This window comes from Zophobas morio, unplaced genomic scaffold (assembly GCF_036711695.1).
Source record: "Zophobas morio isolate AGI-343-1 ecotype UQ-CSIRO unplaced genomic scaffold, CSIRO_AGI_Zmor_V1 ptg000040l, whole genome shotgun sequence".
Taxonomy (NCBI): Eukaryota; Metazoa; Arthropoda; class Insecta; order Coleoptera; family Tenebrionidae; genus Zophobas; species Zophobas morio.
Window position 1 is genome coordinate 5,324,318 of NW_026972145.1, and position 24,530 is coordinate 5,348,847.

General features: G+C 31.0%; 1 protein-coding gene across 1 annotated transcript in view; it reads right to left on the reverse strand.

Annotated features, from left to right (window-relative positions):
- The window catches only part of LOC135140650 (putative leucine-rich repeat-containing protein DDB_G0290503), a 59,080-nt gene extending 41,078 nt beyond the window's left edge, over window positions 1–18,002 (reverse strand). Inside the window, exons 1-2 of the mRNA XM_064071287.1 lie at window positions 17,818–18,002; window positions 17,677–17,760 (exon numbers count right to left, since the gene is read on the reverse strand). Of these exons, the coding sequence (XP_063927357.1) occupies window positions 17,677–17,682 (6 nt within the window). The 5' untranslated portion in view covers window positions 17,683–17,760; window positions 17,818–18,002. The remainder of the gene's footprint in view (window positions 1–17,676; window positions 17,761–17,817) is intronic.
- Window positions 18,003–24,530: the final 6,528 nt, after the last annotated feature.

Consider the following 24,530-nt stretch of genomic DNA (forward strand, 5'->3'; position numbering starts at 1 on the left):
AATTGAAAAATCGAAAAATTGTAAAATTAAAAAATTTCAAAACTGAAAATTAGAAATTGAAAAATTTAAACATCGAGAACATAAAAAATTTAAGGTCGATAGTCGAAAAACCAATTGAAAAAGCCAAAAATTGAAGATTCCAAAGTGAAAACATTGCACAAAAAAATACAACACCGAAAAATCAAAAATTGAGAAATCAAAAAATTGAAAAGTGAAATCGAAAGATTGGAAAATTTAAAATTTGAAAAATCGGAAAAATGAAATTAAAATCTAACTGAAAAGTTGTAAAATTAAAAAATCGAAAAACTGAAAATTAAATATTGAGAAGTGAAGAGGCAAAACATTGAAAAATTTTAAACTGAACTGAAAAATCGAACAAAAAAAAAAACGAAAAATCGAAGAATTAAAAATCGATACAGTGAAAAGCCGAAAAATTAAAAAATTTTAAAGTTGAAAAGTCGAAATATAGAGAAAAATCATAAAAATGAAGAGACGAAATAGAAAAAATGAACAATAAAAAAATCCACGAATTGACAAATCGAATGATTGAAAAATTTAAAATTAAAAGGGACAAAAAATTGAAATGGAAAAGTTGGGGAAACGAAAAATTTGAAAAATAGAAAAACTACAAAACTGAAATCTAAGAATCGAAAAATTGTAAATTCTGGAAAAATTGCAAATTTAAAAATTAAACATCGAAAAAATAAAAATTTTCAGGTCGAGAACCTCAAGAAAAGCCAAAAAATCAAACTAATGAAAAAGCGAAAAATTGAAAAATTCCAAAGATAGAATAGAAACATTGTAGAAAAAATCGGGAAAATGAAAAATTAAAATAAATCTAATTGAAAAATCGAAAAATTGTAAAATTAAAAAATTTCAAAATTGAAAATTAGAAATGGAAAAATTAAACATCGAGAACATAAAAAATTTAAGGTCGAAAGTCGAAAGACCAATTGAAAAAAACAAAAATTGAAAATTCGAAAGTGAAAACATTGCACAAAAAATACAACATCGAAAAATTAAAAATTGAGAAATCAAAAAATTGAAAAGTGAAATCGAAAGATTGGAAAATTTAAAATTTGAAAAATCGGAAAGATGAAATTAAAATCTAACTGAAAAGTTGTAAAATTAAAAAATCGAAAAATTGAAAATTAAATATTGAAAAGTGAAGAGACAAAAAATTGAAAAATTTTAAACTGAACTGAAAAATCGAACAAAAAAAAACGAAAAATCGAAGAATTAAAAATCGATACAGTGAAAAGCTGAAAAACTGAAAATTTCAAAAATTTTAAAGTTGAAAAGTCGAAATTGAAAAAATGTAAAATTGGAAAATTGAGCAAATCTAGAACTTCAAAACAGAAAAAATGAAAGATAAAAATATCCAGGAATTGACAAATCGAAAGATTGAAAAATTTAAAATTGAATGGGAAAAAAATCTAAATCGAAAAGTTGGGAAAACGAAAAATTTGAAAAATAGAAAAACTACAAAACTGAAATCTAAGAATCGAAAAATTGTTAAATTCTGTAAAAATTGCAAATTTAAAAATTAAACATCGAGAAAATAAAAATTTTAAGGTCGAGAACCTCAAGAAAAGACAAAAAATCAAACTAATGAAAAAGCGAAAAATTGAAAAATTCCAAAGATAGAATTTAGAAACATTGTAGAAAAAATCGGGAAAATGAAAAATTAAAATAAATCTAATTGAAAAATCGAAAAATTGTAAAATTAAAAAATTTCAAAACTGAAAATTAGAAATTGAAAAATTTAAACATCGAGAACATAAAAAATTTAAGGTCGATAGTCGAAAAACCAATTGAAAAAGCCAAAAATTGAAGATTCCAAAGTGAAAACATTGCACAAAAAAATACAACACCGAAAAATTAAAAATTGAGAAATCAAAAAATTGAAAAGTGAAATCGAAAGATTGGAAAATTTAAAATTTGAAAAATCGGAAAAATGAAATTAAAATCTAACTGAAAAGTTGTAAAATTAAAAAATCGCAAAACTGAAAATTAAATATTGAGAAGTGAAGAGGCAAAACATTGAAAAATTTTAAACTGAACTGAAAAATCGAACAAAAAAAAAACGAAAAATCGAAGAATTAAAAATCGATACAGTGAAAAGCCGAAAAATTAAAAAAATTTAAAGTTGAAAAGTCGAAATATAGAGAAAAATCATAAAATTGAAGAGACGAAATAGAAAAATGAACAAAAAAAAAATCCACGAATTGACAAATCGAATGATTGAAAAATTTAAAATTAAAAGGGACAAAAATTTGAAATGGAAAAGTTGGGAAAAACGAAAAATTTGAAAAATAGAAAAACTACAAAACTGTGAAATCTAAGAATCGAAAAATTGTAAATTCTGGAAAAATTGCAAATTTAAAAATTAAACATCGAAAAAATAAAAATTTTCAGGTCGAGAACCTCAAGAAAAGCCAAACAATCAAACTAATGAAAAAGCGAAACATTGAAAAATTCCAAAGATACAATAGAAACATTGTAGAAAAAATCGGGAAAATGAAAAATTAAAATAAATCTAATTGAAAAATCGAAAAATTGTAAAATTAAAAAATTTCAAAATTGAAAATTAGAAATGGAAAAATTAAACATCGAGAACATAAAAAATTTAAGGTCGAAAGTCGAAAGACCAATTGAAAAAAACAAAAATTGAAAATTCGAAAGTGAAAACATTGCACAAAAAATACAACATCGAAAAATTAAAAATTGAGAAATCAAAAAATTGAAAAGTGAAATCGAAAGATTGGAAAATTTAAAATTTGAAAAATCGGAAAGATGAAATTAAAATCTAACTGAAAAGTTGTAAAATTAAAAAATCGAAAAATTGAAAATTAAATATTGAAAAGTGAAGAGACAAAAAATTGAAAAATTTTAAACTGAACTGAAAAATCGAACAAAAAAAAACGAAAAATCGAAGAATTAAAAATCGATACAGTGAAAAGCTGAAAAACTGAAAATTTCAAAAATTTTAAAGTTGAAAAGTCGAAATTGAAAAAATGTAAAATTGGAAAATTGAGCAAATCTAGAACTTCAAAACAGAAAAAATGAAAGATAAAAATATCCAGGAATTGACAAATCGAAAGATTGAAAAATTTAAAATTGAATGGGAAAAAAATCTAAATCGAAAAGTTGGGAAAACGAAAAATTTGAAAAATAGAAAAACTACAAAACTGAAATCTAAGAATCGAAAAATTGTTAAATTCTGTAAAAATTGCAAATTTAAAAATTAAACATCGAGAAAATAAAAATTTTAAGGTCGAGAACCTCAAGAAAAGACAAAAAATCAAACTAATGAAAAAGCGAAAAATTGAAAAATTCCAAAGATAGAATTTAGAAACATTGTAGAAAAAATCGGGAAAATGAAAAATTAAAATAAATCTAATTGAAAAATCGAAAAATTGTAAAATTAAAAAATTTCAAAACTGAAAATTAGAAATTGAAAAATTTAAACATCGAGAACATAAAAAATTTAAGGTCGATAGTCGAAAAACCAATTGAAAAAGCCAAAAATTGAAGATTCCAAAGTGAAAACATTGCACAAAAAAATACAACACCGAAAAATTAAAAATTGAGAAATCAAAAAATTGAAAAGTGAAATCGAAAGATTGGAAAATTTAAAATTTGAAAAATCGGAAAAATGAAATTAAAATCTAACTGAAAAGTTGTAAAATTAAAAAATCGCAAAACTGAAAATTAAATATTGAGAAGTGAAGAGGCAAAACATTGAAAAATTTTAAACTGAACTGAAAAATCGAACAAAAAAAAAACGAAAAATCGAAGAATTAAAAATCGATACAGTGAAAAGCCGAAAAATTAAAAAAATTTAAAGTTGAAAAGTCGAAATATAGAGAAAAATCATAAAATTGAAGAGACGAAATAGAAAAATGAACAAAAAAAAAATCCACGAATTGACAAATCGAATGATTGAAAAATTTAAAATTAAAAGGGACAAAAATTTGAAATGGAAAAGTTGGGAAAAACGAAAAATTTGAAAAATAGAAAAACTACAAAACTGTGAAATCTAAGAATCGAAAAATTGTAAATTCTGGAAAAATTGCAAATTTAAAAATTAAACATCGAAAAAATAAAAATTTTCAGGTCGAGAACCTCAAGAAAAGCCAAACAATCAAACTAATGAAAAAGCGAAACATTGAAAAATTCCAGAGATAGAATAGAAAAATTGTAGAAAAAAATTGAAAGATGAAAAATTTTTAATTTGGAAAATCGGGAAAGTGAAAAATTAAAATAAATCTAATTGAAAAATCGAATAACAAAAACGAAAAATCGAAAAATTAAAATAAACTGAAAATTCCAAAAATTCAAAAATAAAAACATTTAGAAGTTGAGAAATCGACATTTTTAAAAAGCACAAAATTGACGACAAACTGCAAAATGGAAAAACTTTAAAATTCAAAACTGGAACGAAAAATTACAAATCGAAAAGTAAAAAAACTGAAGAATTGAAAAATTAGAAATTTATAAACACTGAAAAATTAAAAAATCTAAAAAGTTCAAATATGAAACATTGAAATACATACTAAGAATCTAACTGAAAAACTGTAAAATAAAAAAATCTGAAAACCAAAAAATTCACAAGTTGAAAAACCAAAGAATTGAAAAATTTTAAATTGAAAACTGAAAAATTCAAGAAAAAAACTTCCTTGGCTTACCTCCGGGAAATAAGAAGTGAAAGATCGAAAAATTTTAAAGCAAGAAACTAAAAACTCGAAAAACCGAAAAGTCGAAAAACACAAAAATTAATTGAAAATCTAAAAGTTAAAAAATCGGAAAAAGAAAAACTAAAAAATTATGAAATCGAAAATTTTCAAAATTGTGACACTTAATTTAATTCAACAAATGAAGAAACAAAAACTGAAAAATTGAAAATTAAAAAATCCATGAACTGAGAAGTCGAAACATTGAAAAGTTAAAAAACTTAAAAGTTGAAAAATCGAAAAATTGTGAAATTTAAAAAATTGGAAAATTGAAGAACAGAAAAATTCACAAGTTGAAAAAATCGAAGAACTGAAAAATTTCAAATTAAAAACTGAAAAATTGAAGAAAAATACTTGGTTACCTTATGCTCGGCCAATAAAAACTGAAATATCGAAAAATGAAAAATCAAGAAACCAAAAAATCGAAAAATAAATTCGAGAAATTGAAAAATGGGAAAGCTGAAAAGACGAAAAACACAAAAATTAATAAAAATTGAAGTGAAAACATAAGAAAAAAAAATGAAAAATCAAAGAGTTGAAAAATTAAAAATTCATGAAACGCAATCAATAAACTTGTAAAATAAAAAAATTGAAAAAGTGAAAAATTAAAAATTGAAAAGTGAGGAGACAAAAAATTGAAAAGAAATTCAAATTGAACTGTGAAATCGAACAAAATAAAAAAAAAAGAAAAATCGAAGAATTAAAAATCTAAAAGCTATGTCTAAAAATTGAAAAACAAAATCGAAAAATTTAAAGATGAAAATCGAAGAATTGAAAAATTCTAAATTGTAAACTAATAAACTGAAGAAAATTACTTCCTTAGGTTACGTTGGGGAAATAAAATGTAAAAAATAAAAAATCTAGAAACCAAAAAATTGTTCATACAAAATCGAAACATTTCAAAATTAATTGAAAAATTTTAGAAGTTAAAAAATAGCAAAAATAAAAAGTTGGAAAACCGTGAAATCGAAATATTTAATAATTTTATCATTAAAAAAAAATAAAAAATAAAAATCAAAAAATTCTAACGTTAAAAAATTGGAAACCTTTAAACTGAAAAACTGAAAAATTAGAAATCTATAAACATTGAAAAATTAAAAAATCTGAAAAGTTCAAATATGAAATATTGAAATACTAAGAAATTAACTGAAAAATGGTAAACTAAAAAATATATAAAATTGTGAAATTAAAAAAATTGAAAAATTGAAAATTTCAGAAGTTGAAAAATCACTCAAAAGATTTTAAATTAAAAACTGAAAAATTAAAGAAAATACTTCCATAGATTACGTCCGGGAAAGAAAAATTGAAAGATCTAAAAATTTTAAATTCATAATCAAAAAACTAAAAAATCGAAAAACACGAAAATTAACTGAAAAATCTCAAAGTTAAAAAACTGAAAAATTGGAAAAATTCACAACTTGAAAAATTGAAGAATTGAAAAATTTTAAATCGAAAACTGAAAAATTAAAAAAAAAAAATTTCCTTGGCTTACGTTCGGGAAATAAGAAGTGAAAGATCGAAAAATTTTAAATCAAGAAACTAAAAACTCGAAAAACACAAAAATTAATAAAAAATCTAAAAGTTAAAAAGTCGGAAAAAGAAAAACTAAAAAATTATGAAATCGAAAATTGTCAAAATTGTGACATTTAAGAAAACGAAAAATTGAAAAATTTTAAATCGAACAAACTGAAGAAACAAAAACTGAAAAATTGAAAATTGAAAAATCCATGAACTGAGAAGTCGAAACATTGAAAAATTAAAAAACTTAAAAGTTGAAAAATGGAAAAATTGTGAAATTTAAAAAATTGGAAAATTGAAGAACAGAAAAATTCACAAGTTGAAAAAATCGAAGAACTGAAAAATTTCAAGAAGAAATATAGAAGAAAAATATTTCGTTAACCAAAAAATCGAAAAATAAATTCGAGAAATTGAAAAATGGGAAAGCTGAAAAGACGAAAAACACAAAAATTAATAAAAATTGAAGTGAAAACATAAGAAAAAAAAATTGGTCTAAAGAGTTTAGACAGTACTTCCCTCGCTGTCGGAAACTTGACGACTGCATGCCTATTGTGTTTTTTTTCTCATTACATTTTTGTAGTGGGAATTTAAAAAAAAATTGCGATGACGTCATCAACATTTTTGCAAGGACACGTATATCAGTTGGGATAGATGTAGTGTAATACTAAGAATAAAATTATTATATTCTCAAATTTTCGGGAAAATGAATTGGGTCGTTTTGAATATTGATTTGTAATAATCAATAAAATAACGAAACAATTTACTCACGTATACGTATCAGAGGCAACTGAAAATCGTGTATGTATAAACATTCTTAATTTAAGATGACAGGCGTAACAGCATACGTGAGAGTCAAACAGAGAAACTGTAAACAAAACGACCATCGGTTTTATTGCTTCGACTTCCGCTTATTATATAAAACATTGGGTTTTATTTTAATTCTTGACGGTGAAATTCACAATTGGTTGATTATAAACATGTCTATTTCACATTCGCGGAACCAAGTGAGCGCATAAAACAAATGCAGGTCTGTAATGTTAAAGTCGATGTAAATAAGCGTGCTACCCTTATGTTTCAACCGAGTTTTTCCTTTAACAAATTTTGTGTCTACCAAATTGGGTTGGTTGGGGTATAATACTAATAATAAGTGTTGCCTTTAATTTAATCAATAAAATAAATTGACTTCATTAATTTTTTTGAACCATCTCTTAAGAAAATCTAAAAAATATGAATGGAATGATAAATCACAAGTACGAACTCATCATATTTTTTGCATTTTAGATAGGATTTATTCAGCAAAATTTAAGGGTGACGTCATCAATTTTTTTAGGAGGGATGAACAAATACATTTTGAACAGAAGTTTACCATGCTTATAATAATTTTAAAATATTCCCAAGATTTCAAAGCATTCGGTTTTGTAATTCCTGATTAAATCGATAAAATAAATTCACGCCTTCATTAATTTTTTTGAGTCACCCTGCATATGCAAATCCAAAAATATGAATGGAATGATAAATCACAAGTACAGACTCATCATATTTTGTACATTTTAGATATGATTTATTCGGAAAACTTTTGAGCTGACGTCATCAGTTTTTTGTAGAAGATAACCAAATATATTTTGACTAAAAATTTATTATGCTCTTTATAACCTTAAAACATCTGCAAGATTTCAAAGCATTCGGTTTTGTAGTTCCTGATTAAATCAATAAAATAAATTTACGCATTCATTAATTTTTTTGAGTCACTCTGTATATGCAAATCCAAAAAATATGAATGGAGTGATAAATGACAAGTACAGGCTCATCATATTTTGTACATTTTAGATATGATTTATTCGGCAAACTTTCGAGCTGACGTCATCAAGTTTTTGGAGGGGATAAGCAAATATATTTTGACTAAACATTTATTATGCTCTTTATGACCTTAAAACATCTGCAAGATTTCAGAGCATTCGGTTTTGTAGTTCCTGATTAAATCAATAAAATATATTTACGCATTCATTAATTTTTTTGAGTCACCCTGTATATGCAAATCCAAAAAATATGAATGGAGTGATAGATCACAAGTACAGACTCATCATATTTTGTACATTTTAGATATGATTTATTCCACAAACTTTTGAGCTGACGTCATCAAGTTTTTGGAGGGGGTAAGCAAATAATTTTTGACTAAAGATTTATGATGCTCTTCATAGCCTTAAAACATCTGCAACATTTCAAAGCATTCTGGTTAGCAGATTAAAAATTATATTTCAAAATGTTGTTTTATAATTTTGATTTTTTTTCCAAAAATCTGGACGTTTCGGGTGAAAAGTCGATTCGGAGTTGTAAACTACATGTGTAGGACTATGTTATTTTATACAATTGAAAACCCATTTACTATGTACAATTTTGAAGTGACGTCATCGCATTAGTGGTGGGGATGATTAGACAAATTTTGGTTAGCGTTTTACCATCTACATGATATTCTTAATATAAGTACAAAATTTCACAACAATCGGTCGAGTACTTTCGGAGATTATCTGTCTAATAAAAATCCGTGACAACAGAAGGACAGACGGACAGACGGACGGACAGACGGACAGACGGACAGACGGACAGACAGACGGAAATGGGAGACCTATTTCTTCGTCTTCTAGGGGTCATGAAAGATCGAGAAAACGTAAAAGTAGAGAGTCGGCCGACGGACTCGATTACAATACTTCCTTTGCTTACGCTCGGGAAGTAAAAATTGTAGAAAAAAATTGAAAGATGAAAAATTTTTAATTTGGAAAATCGGGAAAATGAAAAATTAAAATAAATCTAACTGAAAAATCGAAAAATTGTATAATTAAAAAATTTCAAAACTGAAAATTAGAAATTGAAAAATTTTAAATTGAACTGAAAAATCGAATAACAAAAACGAAAAATCGAAAAATTAAAATAAACTGAAAATTCCAAAAATTCAAAAATAAAAACATTTAGAAGTTGAGAAATCGACATTTTTAAAAAGCACAAAATTGACGACAAACTGCAAAATGGAAAAACTTTAAAATTGAAAACTGGAACGAAAAATTACAAATCGAAAAGTAAAAAAACTGAAGAATTGAAAAATTAGAAATTTATAAACACTGAAAAATTAAAAAATCTAAAAAGTTCAAATATGAAACATTGAAATACATACTAAGAATCTAACTGAAAAACTGCAAACTAAAAAAATCTGAAAACCAAAAAATTCACAAGTTGAAAAACCAAAGAATTGAAAAATTTTAAATTGAAAACTGAAAAATTCAAGAAAAAAACTTCCTTGGCTTACCTCCGGGAAATAAGAAGTGAAAGATCGAAAAATTTTAAAGCAAGAAACTAAAAACTCGAAAAACTGAAAAGTCGAAAAACACAAAAATTAATTGAAAATCTAAAAGTTAAAAAATCGGAAAAAGAAAAACTAAAAAATTATGAAATCGAAAATTTTCAAAATTGTGACATTTAATTTAATTCAACAAATGAAGAAACGAAAACTGAAAAATTGAAAATTAAAAAATCCATGAACTGAGAAGTCAAAACATTGAAAAATCGAAAAATTGTGAAATTTAAAAAATTGGAAAATTGAAGAACAGAAAAATTCACAAGTTGAAAAAATCGAAGAACTGAAAAATTTCAAATGAAAAACTGAAAAATTGAAGAAAAATATTTCGTTGGCTAATGTTCGGGCAATAAAAATTGAAATATCGAAAAATGAAAAATCAAGAAACCAAAAAATCGAAAAATAAATTCGAGAAATTGAAAAATGGGAAAGCTGAAAAGACGAAAAACACAAAAGTTAATAAAAATTGAAGTGAAAACATAAGAAAAAAAAAAGAAAAATCAAAGAGTTGAAAAATTAAAAATTCATGAAACGCAATCAACAAACTTGTAAAAATATAAAATAGAAAAATTCGGACATCTAGAAGCGAGTACCCAAGGAATCCTCCCCACCACGCGACCCCTATGCCAACAGTTTGACAACCACTACCTCACACCATTACGTCACCTGCCGCCCAACGTTTCCAGCCACAATTTAAACACCAGCAACACTTCACGCTCTGTTTACACCAATCTAGCAATTTCAACGAAATGACGTCACCACTCTTTCGGAGGGGCGTACCGCTTCCTAATTACGCTACGCACACCGCCGACCCCGATGTGGGCAACTGGGACACGCCAATCGCTTCCGGTGCGTTTCGCCCCCGATGCCCACTCAGGTTTCACTCAATTAATTAATCATCTGACAGATTCTCGCACCAATCGCCAATTAACCCCTCGACTCGCCAGGTAAACGCTCATTTCCGCCGTCCCCCGGCGAATTATTAGCGACAATTAGTGCATTACGTAGCCCCAGTGGCGTCCGTCACCATGAATAATGTATCGATTTTCAGACGCGCACTGAAAACCAACCAACCGCTTTATGTAACCGGGACTAGTTTAATAACGGCACTCTATAAAATCAATTAACATTAAAAGGCCACTTTATGGACATTCCAGCGCGCCCGAGCGCCGAATTTTCGCCGGAAAAAATACAACAATAATAATAATAATGACAATAATAAAAGTAATGGTTGGCAGCAATGACACTGACCTTTATAAACCACCCCTGCGAACAAAGACACCACCGCTAACTCTAACAAATGCACTGGTTGCTGACGAACTTGGACGGGTTTTCACACGGACTCGGGAGGGTTTTCGCACAACTGGGGTTGGGTCAGGGCACTTGGGGTTCGCGCGACGGTCTCGTGGTCGCTATCAAAACAAAAACAACACGACGGCGCGGCATCTACTATGAAGAGAGGAAGAGATTCCCGGCATGTGGGAATTTAGACGCATGCGTGATGGAGATTGTGATAGGATGAGGGGAGGGCTAAAGGGACCGGAACGGTGGTCGCGGGGCCGAGGAAGATCGAGGGGTGGATGTTGAACGAGGGTTGATCAATAGGGCGATTCCGGTTAGGGTTTGAAACCGAGGTTCGAATTTTTTGGTTGAAGAAGAATTTTATTGCCGATTATCGAAAAATTGAAGAATTGGGAAATCGAAACACCAAAAAAATAAAAAAAAACAAAAATCTAAAATTCAAAAATCAAAAAATTGAACACTCGAAAAGCCAAAAAGTCGAAAAATCGAAACATCGGAATGTTCACAAACTGAAACATCGAGAAATCAAAACATCAACAGTAGAGGAGTCAAAATATCAAAAAATTAAGAAATCAAATTAGACGAAAATTGAAAAATCGAAAAGTTAATAATTGAAAAATTGAAACATTTTTAATGAAAAAAAATCGGTAAACCGAAAAATTGAAAAATCTAAAAATCGAGAAATTAAACAATCTAAAAATTAAACAATTTAAAAATCGAAGAATTGGAAAACCAAAAAATCTAAACCGAGAACTTGAAAAATCGAACAATCGAGAAATCAAAACATCAAGGAAAACAAAAAAATGAACGGAAAATCTAGAACTTAAAAATTGAAAAATTAAAATACCTATCGAAAAATTGAAAAACCGAGAAATCGAAACATCAAAAAATGGAAAAATTGAAGAACCGAAACATTGCAAAATCCCAGAACTGAAATACTGAAAAACTGAAAAATGGAAGGAAAATTGAAAAATCGAAAAAGTGAAAAAATTCAAAACTGAAATCTTGAAAAACTGGAAAATGAAAAGAAAATTGAAGAATCGGAAAAGTGAAAAAATCCAAAACTGAAACATTGAAAAATTCAGAATTGGAAAAATTGAAAAATCACAATTGAAAAAAGAATTGAAAAATCGAGAAACAGAGAAATGGGAAAATCAAAAAATCAGTTAATCGAAAAATTGTGAAATCGAAAAATCTAGAAACGTCAAAAATTGAAAATTGAATAATAAAAAAAATTAAAAATCGTAGCACTGAAACATCGGAAAATTGAGAAATCGAAAAATGAAGAAATTCGAGAAACCGAAAATATGAAGAATCCAGAAATCGAAGAATCGATAAATTGAAAAATCCCAACAGTAATATGTCGAAAAATTGAGAAATCGAAATCGGGCAAAACTGAAGTACCGCAAAGTTAATAAATTGAAAAACTGAAAATTTTGAAAAAAAAATCGTATCAAAAACTAAAAATTCAAAAAATCGAGAAATTGAACAATCAAAAAATCAAAACATTGAAATCCCAGTAAGTTGATAAATAGGAAAATTTAAAAAACAAAAATTTTCAAAATCCAAGAATTGAACAACAAAAAAATCCAAGCCTGAAAACTCAGAAAATCGAATGATAGAGAACTCAATACAACAAAGAAAACAAAAAATCTAAAATTTAAAAATTCGACATATTGAAAAATCATGGAACTGAAAAATCGAAAAATCAAAACACCCAAAAATCGAAACATTAAAAAAATCAAAAAATTAAAATATCTGAAAATTGAAAATCCAGAAATTGAAAAGTTATCAATATTCAAATCCTGAAAAATTGAGTATGGAAAACTTGAAAAATTGAGAAATCCAAGCATCAAAAAAATAGTAAAATCGAAAAATGTAAAATTTAAAAAATCCAAAAATTGAGAAATAAAAGAAAAGAAAAATCCAAAATTTAAAAATTCGAAAAATTGAAAAAATCGAAAAATCGAAGAATTGGGAAATCGAAACACCAAAAAATAAAAACAAAAATCTAAAATTCAAAAATCAAAAAATTGAACATTCGAAAAGCCAAAAAGTCGAAAAATCGAAACATCGGAATGTTCAAAAACTGAAATATCGAGAAATCAAAACATCAACAGTAGAGGAGTCAAAAAATCAAAAAATTAAGAAATCAAATTAGACCAAAATTGAAAAATCGAAGTTAGTAATTGAAAAATTGAAACATTTTAATGAAAAAAAATCGGTAAACCGAAAAATTGAAAAATCTAAAAATCGAGAAATTAAACAATCTAAAAATTAAACAATTTAAAAATCGAAGAATTGGAAAACCAAAAAATCTAAACCGAGAACTTGAAAAATCGAACAATCGAGAAATCAAAACATCAAGGAAAACAAAAAAATTAACGGAAAATCTAGAACTTAAAAATTGAAAAATTAAAATACCTATCGAAAAATTGAAAAACCGAGAAATCGAAACATCAAAAAATGGAAAAATTGAAGAACCGAAACATTGCAAAATCCCAGAACTGAAATACTGAAAAATGGAAGGAAAATTGAAAAATCGAAAAAGTGAAAAAATTCAAAACTGAAATCTTGAAAAACTGGAAAATGAAAAGAAAATTGAAGAATCGGAAAAGTGAAAAAATCCAAAACTGAAACATTGAAAAATTCAGAATTGGAAAAATTGAAAAATCACAATTGAAGAAAGAATTGAAAAATCGAGAAATAGAGAAATGGGAAAATCAAAAAATCAATCGAAAAATTTAGAAACGTCAAAAATTGAAAATTGAAAAATAAAAAAAAATAAAAATCGTAACACTGAAACATCGGAAAATTGAGAAATCGAAAAATGAAGAAATTCGAGAAACCGAAAATATGAAGAATCGAGAAATCGAAATCGGGCAAAACTGAAGTACCGCAAAGTTAGTAAATTGAAAAACTGGAAATTTTTGAAAAAAAAATCCTATCAAAAACTAAAAATTCAAAAAATCGAGAAATTGAACAATCAAAAAATCAAAACATTGAAATCCCAGTAAGTTGATAAATAGGAAAATTTAAAAAACAAAAATTTTAAAAATCCAAGAATTGAACAACAAAAAAAATCTAAGCCTGAAAACTCAGAAAATCGAATGATCGAGAACTCAATACATCAAAGAAAACAAAAAATCTAAAATTTATAAATTCGACAAATTGAAAAATCATGGAAAAGTCGAGACAGTGAGACATCTAAAAACCTAAAACTTTAAAAACTGAAAAATTAAAATATCGAAAAATTTAAAAACCGAGAAAACACAATATGAAAAATTTGAAAAATTGAAGAAACAAAATGTTGCAAAATTCCTAAGCTGAAATATTGAAAAACCTAAATATGGAAGGAAAATTAAAGAATCGAAACAGTGAAAAAATCCAAAACTGAAACATTGAAAAATTGAAAAATTGAGAAATGGAGAAATGGGAAAATCAAAAAAATTGGTCTAAAGAGTTTAGACAGTACTTCCCTCGCTATCGGAAACGTGACGACTGCATGCCTATTATTACTTCCCGAGCGTAAGCAAAGGAAGTATTGTAATCGAGTCCGTCGGCCGACTCTCTACTTTTACGTTTTCTCGATCTTTCATGACCCCTAGAAGACGAAGAAATAGGTCTCCCATTTCCGTCTGTCTGTCCGTCCGTCTGTCCGTCCGTCTGTCCGTCTGCCGTCCCGGATTTTTATTAGACAGATAATCTCCGAAAGCACCCGACCGATTGTTGTGAAATTTTGTACTTATATTAAGAATATCATGTAGATGGTAAAACGCTAACCAAAATTTGTCTAATCATCCCCACCACTAATGCGATGACGTCACTTCCAAATTGTACATAGTAAATGGGTTTTCAATTGTATAAAATAACATAGTCCTACACATGTAGTTTACAACTCCGAATCGACTTTTCACCCGAAACGTCCAGATTTTTGGAAAAAAAATCAAAATTATAAAACAACATTTTGAAATTTAATTTTTAATCTGCTAACCAGAATGCTTTGAAATGTTGCAGATGTTTTAAGGCTATAAAGAGCATCATAAATCTTTAGTCAAAAAATATTTACTTATCCCCTCCAAAAACTTGATGACGTCAGCTCAAAAGTTTGTGGAATAAATCATATCTAAAATGTACAAAATATGATGAGTCTGTACTTGTGATCTATCACTCCATTCATATTTTTTGGATTTGCATATACAGAGTGACTCAAAAAAATTAATGAATGCGTAAATATATTTTATTGATTTAATCAGGAACTACAAAACCGAATGCTTTGAAATCTTGCAGATGTTTTAAGGTTATAAAGAGCATAATAAATGTTTAGTCAAAATACATTTGCTTATCCCCTCCAAAAACTTGATGACGTCAGCTCGAAAATTTGCCGAATAAATCATATCTAAAATGTACAAAATATGATCAGTCTGTACTTGTGATCTATCACTCCATTCATATTTTTTGGATTTGCATATACAGGGTGACTCAAAAAAATTAATGAATGCGTAAATTTATTTTATTGATTTAATCAGGAACTACAAAACCGAATGCTTTGAAATCTTGCAGATGTTTTAAGGTTATAAAGAGCATAATAAATTTTTAGTCAAAATATATTTGGTTATCTTCTACAAAAAACTGATGACGTCAGCTCAAAAGTTTGCCGAATAAATCGTATCTAAAATGTACAAAATATGATGAGTCTGTACTTGTGATTTATCATTCCATTCATATTTTTGGATTTGCATATGCAGGGTGACTCAAAAAAATTAATGAAGGCGTGAATTTATTTTATCGACTTAATCAGGAATTACAAAACCGAATGCTTTGAAATCTTGGGAATATTTTAAAGTTATTATAAGCATGGTAAACTTTTGTTCAAAATGTATTTGTTCATCCCTCCTAAAAAAATTGATGACGTCACCCTTAAATTTTGCTGAATAAATCCTATCTAAAATGCTAAAAATATGATGAGTTTGTACTTGTGATTTATCATTCCATTCATATTTTTTAGATTTTCTTAAGAGGTGGTTCAAAAAAATTAATGAAGTCAATTTATTTTATTGATTAAATTAAAGGCAACACTTATTATTAGTATTACACCCCAACCAACCCAATTTGGTAGACACAAAATTTGTTAAAGGAAAAACTCGGTTGAAACATAAGGGTAGCACGCTTATTTACATCGATTTTAACATTACAGACCTGCATTTGTTTTATGCGTTCACTTGGTTCCGCGAACGTGAAATAGACATGTTTATAATCAACCAATTGTGAATTTCACCGTAAGAATTAAAATAAAACCCAATGTTTTATATAATAAGCGGAAGTCGAAGCAATAAAACCGATGGTCGTTTTGTTTACAGTTTCTCTGTTTGACTCTCACGTATGCTGTTACGCCTGTCATCTTAAATTAAGAATGTTTATACATACACGATTTTCAGTTGCCTCTGATACGTAGGTATACGTGAGTAAATTGTTTCGTTATTTTATTGATTATTACAAATCAATATTCAAAACGACCCAATTCATTTTCCCGAAAATTTGAGAATATAATAATTTTATTCTTAGTATTACACTACATCTATCCCAACTGATATACGTGTCCTTGCAAAAATGTTGATGACGTTTTTTTTTAAATTCCCACTACAAAAATGTAATGAGAAAAAAAACACAATAGGCATGCAGTCGTCAAGTTTCCGACAGCGAGGGAAGTACTGTCTAAACTCTTTTGACCAATTTTTTAGTAATCATGTGTATTGAATTCAGGATTCTGAGTGGAGTAAAAATATTATAGTTCCCCAGTTTTAATTCGGTTTTATGATAGTACCTCATTGCGTAAAAGTTAATTTCCTTAACAATAGATTACTACGGCCGGTCCTGGCGGCTTGTTATAAAACTGAGTTCCTTACCATAAATTAGAAAAATCAGCCGAGAACGCTAACAATCAGCTTATGGTAGAGCAGGAGATAAGGGTTACCTGGAAAGTCGCTTCCGTAAATTTTAGTGGCGCTCCTATCGGCAAAGTACTGAACTAACGGCTCAAAATCTGTCGAATTGATACTCACTTTTTTCAATAATTGTTAGTTTTTGTTAAAAACTCTGCTAACCAATAGATCATTAATTTTCCTCTAATATTGCTGTTAAAATTATTCTACGTATTTTGCATTAATTTGTGGTATATTTTGATTTTAATAAACACATTATTATTTAAACAAATTGTACCACTAACAAACATTTAATGACTCTGCGCCCTGTAAAAAGTGATGTTTTATCCATGTGCGAATTTTCAAGCGATTCTGTGATGGTTATGACTCAAAAAACTTGAAAAGAAAACATACAATGGTGCTTTTTTTACGATATTTCTCTGTTCTCTGCGCTCTAGAATATGAAAAAAGCTGCAGTTTGATGTATGATACATCTATATTAATATCATTTTTTTCATACAAAAAAACAAAAAAATATTATACTTCGTCTAGCGAGTCCCCTTAACTAAGAACCAATAAAATGAGTCGCTGAAATGGAGAAGGGGTGGGTTGGTGGGCCTAATCTTATTTCTTTTAACTGAGATAATATTATTTACTAAGCCTGCCCTGCCTGCCCAAACGTCAAATTTGACATTCGCATCCACCTTTTCGACCTTGACACATTTCCCGCGCTTCACCCGCAACATTCGAAACTCGCCCCCACAAACCCACAACACCCTGTATATTAACCCGAGCCGACTCTTCGCCGACGCCGCCTTCGCTGCCCAAAAGCGTCTTTTCTAACCACACTCACATGCATCTTTGCCGCCTCCCACGGCCCCCTACATCTTCGTCCTCGCAACACCTGACCGCCAAACCGCCCGGATTTTTCTTGTCACTGCAACAACGAATAAATTATCGATAAATAGGCTACATGACACCTACAGATAATCACTTTTAAATAATACCTACTGAATACCTGGCACATGACAACCAAACCTCCAAAAATTCAACGAAACCACCCGTCCTGGTGTCAACGCCGCCGCCACCGCACTGTCACACCCCCAAAAACACCGCCACCCGCAACCAACGCGATTTTTTGGCCGAAAAAACCGACTTTTCACGCAAACTTTCAAATCGGATGTGTGTTGATGTTTGTTGTGTTTACATTTTAGGGAGGGTGGAGCTGCGACAAGGAAGGAAGGAGTGTCGCAGTCGGGCTGGTGCGATTAGGTGGGGGACGAGTTGGCACGTTGGGCGTAGCTCGGTTCACTGTTTAAAATGACAAGAGCGCGAAATTCGAACTGTGGTGTTGATAAAACAACAATTTTGATTTATTTCGTTCACAAGCAAGTTTTTTTACAAACTGCGCCTTAGGTTTATTTGTTACAGTCGTTTTTGAGTGATTTATTGCCTTGGGAAAGTTTTTTACGCGTCCGTTGCGATTTTGATTTTAAGTATTGTTGGTTGCCTAACTTCGACAACGTGCTAGTGTCCAGAACCGGATCTGGCTTTTAGCGGCCCACGCCGCACCGACTCGTTCTCGTTAAGATGATGTAAATTATTATCCAACAGCCCATCTGGTTATCTGGATAATTTCAGCCGTCAACGTGGGTCAAGTTGGTGTTTTATTGTTGTAACCGGATAACCGTGTTATTGAATAACTTAATTTTTGATTTAGGGAAATTCTGAAAGGTCTCCGGTGTCACTAGTTTCCCAATAATTATATAAGGTAAAAACGGGAATTACGGCCTTATTAGGCCCGAAATTACGTAGCGTTCCTCGAAATTAGGAAAATTTCGCGTGTTTTACTAATTAATATTAATTCTTGGATTACGCACGCGGATGTTCTTTACGATGTGTTGGAATTCACGGTGATGCTGGTTTCAATGAGGTTTAGTAAACAAACAAATGAGTCTTTATTTAAAAATTTTGCCAGAAATACTTAATTGAGTTAGAGTTAATTCAGTACGCGAAGCAAATTTGCGTAATTTTAATTAATGTAAGGGGTTTGGTATCCCAGCAGGACGCCCCCTACAGGTATAGTAATCTATGTGTTTTTAACTTTAATTGTTTTTAAACGGTTTTCAAGCCAATATTGTGCAAATTAAGTGGTGAGTTATGTCCGTGTTTGTCTCTAGACGAGCGCAAACATTTATATACAGAGTGCTTCAGATGTGTAATACAGTATTTTTTTTAGTATGACGTCACGAAATTGTGCAGGGGACAGTCATTGAACTGGAGAAGGGGTGGGTGGGCGGGGCTAGCCCATCAATGTTCTTGCAAGACACCAACAATAAATTTTATGTAATGTTTCGCTCTGAATTAGTATTTTTAAGTGTTGTAAAAAACGCCGTTGCGAAATAATAACAGGAAGCGTCTCCCCATTATAGTGTAATAATTAATGTGGGAAAAAAGGTAGATCTCGGCGGAATGCGGAACAAAATTAATATTTTAAACGACAAATGTATTATGGTATGATTGTGCAAATTTGTCCCTCTAAAAATTTTGTACCTTCTGTATAAGGTCACTGCGACATATAAACATATTTTGTTTAATTACTGTGACCTAACACGAAACGTTATTTTTACTATGCATTATCATCTGACGTATTGACAAATAGAGCTAAGCAGTTCACACTTTGATTGCTGAGATGAATACGTCAAGGATCAGAGGATGAACGTGTAGAAGTTGATCCGGGTTCGGTAATTGTGTTGTTCCTTTGAATAAATACACAATTATGCAAAGTAAACAGTGTTTATTAGTTATTGTTAGTTGTTAGTGTGTGGTTGCTGCAACCCGCAATACACCTGGAGTCTAAACTGGGTTAATTATCGTCATCCAGTACGGGGTGTCCGCTTGACATTTTTGGCCACAGAAAGGCCAACTCATTGTTCAAAACCGCGCTTTTTGTTTCTGCGTATGCGTTTGCTGTAGCCTTGCAAGGATGTGTAAGATGAGTTGGTCTCCTTGACGCCGCCACTTTCCCCGCATCCCAGACTCAATACATAAGTTTTGGGTCGTCAATGTACAAAATTGTTTGTTTGTGATGAATATTTTTTTTTTGTTAACCTTGATGGTTAATTATTGGCGACTAATGTGAGAATTTCGGGAGAAGTCTTGACGGATTAACATGACGGAGGAATCAGGAAGCGTCTAATAACTCACACGTGCTGCCTTTCTAAATAAATTCATTATCATATCGTTTTTTCGGATTGTTGCTAGCCGAGTTGGTGTTTTTTCGGAGAGGAGACGCAGCCGAGATGTTTCGACAACTTTTGACCTTATGAAGGTGTGATTAATTAACTAGGTTGGGTTTGGGGGCATGTTTATGGTGATGATGTTGTTTATGTTGAAGAACGGCGTTTCGACGTAATTACGAGACAGAGTGGACTAGGATGAGTGGTTTTTTTTGACTCATACAGGGTCAGTTGGAGACTTACGCGAGCGGTTTGCAAGAAAAATGTGACTCATGGGTGAAGCTTTGATTATTTATTTTTGTTATTTTGACATTTACGAATTAATTTCTGGCCTTGGTGATGGGCATAATTAAACGAGTCGCGAGCTTCGCTCGCTCCGCTCTCATATTTCGGCTCGCTTCGCTCGCCATATTAACTAACACCACTATTAGAAGGATATAAACTTCAAAAACTTGTTTATATTCTTTTGTTTATTTGTGCTACTAAAGAATCTAAAATATACTACAACTCCCTAAATGATAAATAAAAATTTTTCGTGTCAGGTCAGGTAAGGTCAGGTTAGATTAGGCCTGACTGACAGACATACTGATTTAGTGATGACACCAAGTCACTTACCGACCAAGTAACTTAGCGAATGAGTGACTTGGTAATTTAATAATTTCGAAAACTAAATATTAGCTAGCTACTTGGTGACTTATTGACTACCTGATTTAGTGACTGACTGACTTACTGACTTTAAGCCTTAGTGACTTAATGACGTAAGGCTTGTTGCTTAGTGACCTATCGTCATTCACATTAATTAGTTTCCAACTGACTGATTGACTGGCTGCCTGACCGATTGACCTAGTGATTAAATGACGTACTGATTGATTGATGACCTAGTGGCTCATTGACTGATCTAGTGACTTAGTAGCTCAGCGACGTAGTGACTGATTGATTGACTTATTGACTTGGTGGTTTGGTGATTTAGCTGCCGATTGACCAATAGGTTAGCTCAGTCAGGTCAAGTCAGGTCAAGTCAGGTCGGGTCGGGTCGGGTCAGGTCATTAGTGACTTAGCGACGAAGTGACTGATTCACTGATTTACAAGCTGACTGACTGATTGAGTGACTTAGTGACCTAGTTATCTAGTGACCAATTGACTTGACGACTTAGTTAATTCTTAGTGATCAAGTGACCAAGTGAATTAGTGACTTCGTGATTTACTCACTTACTAAATTTGTGTCTTACTGACCAAGCGATTTAGTGACTGACTGACTAATGACTAAGTGATTGAGTGTCTTTGTGACTTAAGGATAAAGGGACCAAATGACTTAGCGACTTGGTGACTTACTGACATCTTAATTTAATGACTGATTGACTTATTGACATAGTGAGCCATTGACCTAATAACTTGGTTTCTCGATCACTGATTGACTCGGTGGTGACTTAGTGACTTACAGGCTCACTGCCTTAGTGACATAGTCAGTTAGTGGATTCGTGAATTACTGATTGACTTTGTGAATTATTACTTCGTCACTGACGAACCGATTGACAGACTGATTGACTTAGTGACTAAGTGATGTAGTGACCCAGTGCCTTGGTGACTTAATGATTTAGCGACTTATTCACTGATTGACTAATGACTAAATGACTAAGTGATTGAGTGCTTTAATGATCTAGTGACCAAGTGACTTACTTGGTTTAGTGACTCATTGACTGATTGAGTTATTGATTTAATGACTTAGTGACCCAGTGATCGAATGACTCCGTTCTTCGGTTACTAACTAACGCAGTGACTTAGTGACTTATTGACCAAGTGACTTATTGACTTAGAGGCTGCTGCTTAGTAACATAGTGATTTAATGGTTTCGTGATTTACTGACTAACCATTTCGTGAATTATTACTTAGTTTCCGACTGAGTGATTGACTGGCTGGTTGACCGATTGTCTTAGTGATTAAGTGACGTAGTGACTGACCTAGTGGCTTAGTGGCTTATTGATTGAGTGACTGAAGGAGTTTGTGACTGACTGACTGATTGACTCACTGACTAATTTAGTGACTTAGTAGCTTAGCGACGTGGTGACTGATTGACTTATTGACTTAGTGGCTTAGTAATGTAGTGATTTAGTGACCAATAGATCAAGTCGGGTCAGGTCACTAAATATAGTGACTTACTAGCTTACTGACTGAGTGACTTACGGGCTGAGTGACTTAGTGACTGACTAACCTATTTAGTGACTGTGCCTTATTGACCGACTGACTTAGTGATTAGTGGCTTAGCGACGCCGACATAGTGGCTGAATCACTGACTTACTGGCTGACTGACTGACTGACTAACTTAGTGAACCAGTGATCCAGTGACCCATTGACTTGGTGATTTACCAACTTAGTCACTGACTGACTAATGACTAAGTGACTAAGTGATCGAGTGACCTAATGATTTAAGGATGAAGTGGCCAAGTGACTTAGTGACTTACTGACAAACTAATTTAATGACTCATTCTAAGTAATTGTGCGATTAACTGTCTTACCGACTTTGTGAGTGACTGACGAATGGCTTAGTGACTTAGTGACTTACTGTTTTAGTGACTGACTGACTTAATGACTTAGTGACCCAGTGACCTAAAGACTCCATTCCTCGGTTACTGACTGATTTAGTGTCTTGGTGACTTAATGACTTACAGGCTACTTTAGTGATCAAGTGACTTTGTGGTTTCGTGATTTACTGATTGACTTTGTGAATTATTACTTAGTGACTGATTGATTGGCATAGTGACTTGGCGATTTAGCGACTTGGTCACTGCCTGACTAATGACTAAGTGATTGAGTGATTTAGTGATCTAGTGACCAAGTGATTAAACGACTGACTATTTTACCGACTTAGTGAGTGACTGATTAATTTATTGACTTAGTGACTTAGTGACCCAGTGACCTAAGGACTCGGTTCCTGATTTACTGATTGACTTTGTGAGTTTTTACTTAGTCATTGGCTGACCAACTGACAGACTGATTGACTTAGTAACGCTCTGAGTAACTGACCAACTTTGCGATTTAGTGGATTAGTGGATTAGTGACTTAGAGACTGATTTACTGACTGGGTTAGTGATTTAGGGATTTAGGGGTTTAAAGCCATAGTGATTAAGCGACATAGTGACTAACTTAGTGGCTGACTGACCGATTGACTGAGAGGCTTAGGCCCGGTTGTATAAAGCCTTTGTTAACTTTAACAAATTGTTAAACCAATGTTAAATTCGTTTGCTAATGTCAAGTGTTGTATAAAGCAGTTGACAATCGATTAACAACGTATTAACTAACAATATGTCAAACCTGTGTTAACTCTGGATTTGGGTTGTATAAAGCTATCGTCAAAGTTAACATCATGTCAAACCTTAGTTAACTTTCTGTCAACTAATCAGTCATCCGCCATCAATTAAGTTTGGATTTCGTGTTTGTATAAAGCTTTAAGGACAAGGTTTCTTAGGTTTTTGAAATAAAGGAAACGTAATTGGGTAGTAATGGTTGTATTTACTATAATTGTTCATGCAAATCTTGGAAGATATCACTATCTAGTTCGTCTTCGATGAGTGAAAACAGTGATGAAACGAGATTTCAAGCAGTAAGAATGCGCCTTCCAAGACGTATTTTCATTCGTAAGAATCCATTTGAGTTGTATGATGATGTAGATTTTACGAAAAGGTGCAGGATCAAAAAAACACCTTGATCCAGTTGCTCAATCTAATTGGTCATCACCTAGAACCCGCATTAAAAAGAAAATCACTTTATTTCTGCAAAACTGCAACTTCTTCATACAGAATGATTTCTGGCAAATGCATCTATTCAGCAAGTCTTCGGGGACAATCGGACAATCTTGACATTCATAAATCTTTGATGGGTAGAATCACTACCACGATCTGTTCTTTTTGTCGTATAGATGACGTCCCTTTATGTTCAATAATGGGTTTATCTTGCATGTTACCCACCAAAAACTACCACACCACACAATACAAGTCACAACAAAATCAAAAATTGAAGTTACGTTAGAGAAAACGTCAACAACGCGTGAACTCGTACCAACATCAATTTATAAACGATAAAATGTCTAGTATTCGAACGTGATCCTATGTTAACTCGTTGTCAAAGGTTTGTCAGTTAACTAGCGTCCGCAAATTGTTTATACAACGGTGTCACAAATAATCCATTGTTAACAAGCTGTTAAAGTTGATAGAGTGTTAGCTGACATGCAACTTGACATGCTTTTATACAACCGGGCCTTAGTGATTCTATGACTGACTCAGTGACTTACTGAATGATTTAGTAACTGACTAACTTATCGACTTATTAACTGACTGACTGACTTAGTGATTGACTGTCTTAGCGACTGATTGACTTACTGATGACTTAATGACTGACTGACTGACCAACTGAGTGAGTGACTGATTGATGTCAAATCATGTCACATCAGGTCAGATCAGGCCTCAAGCCAGGT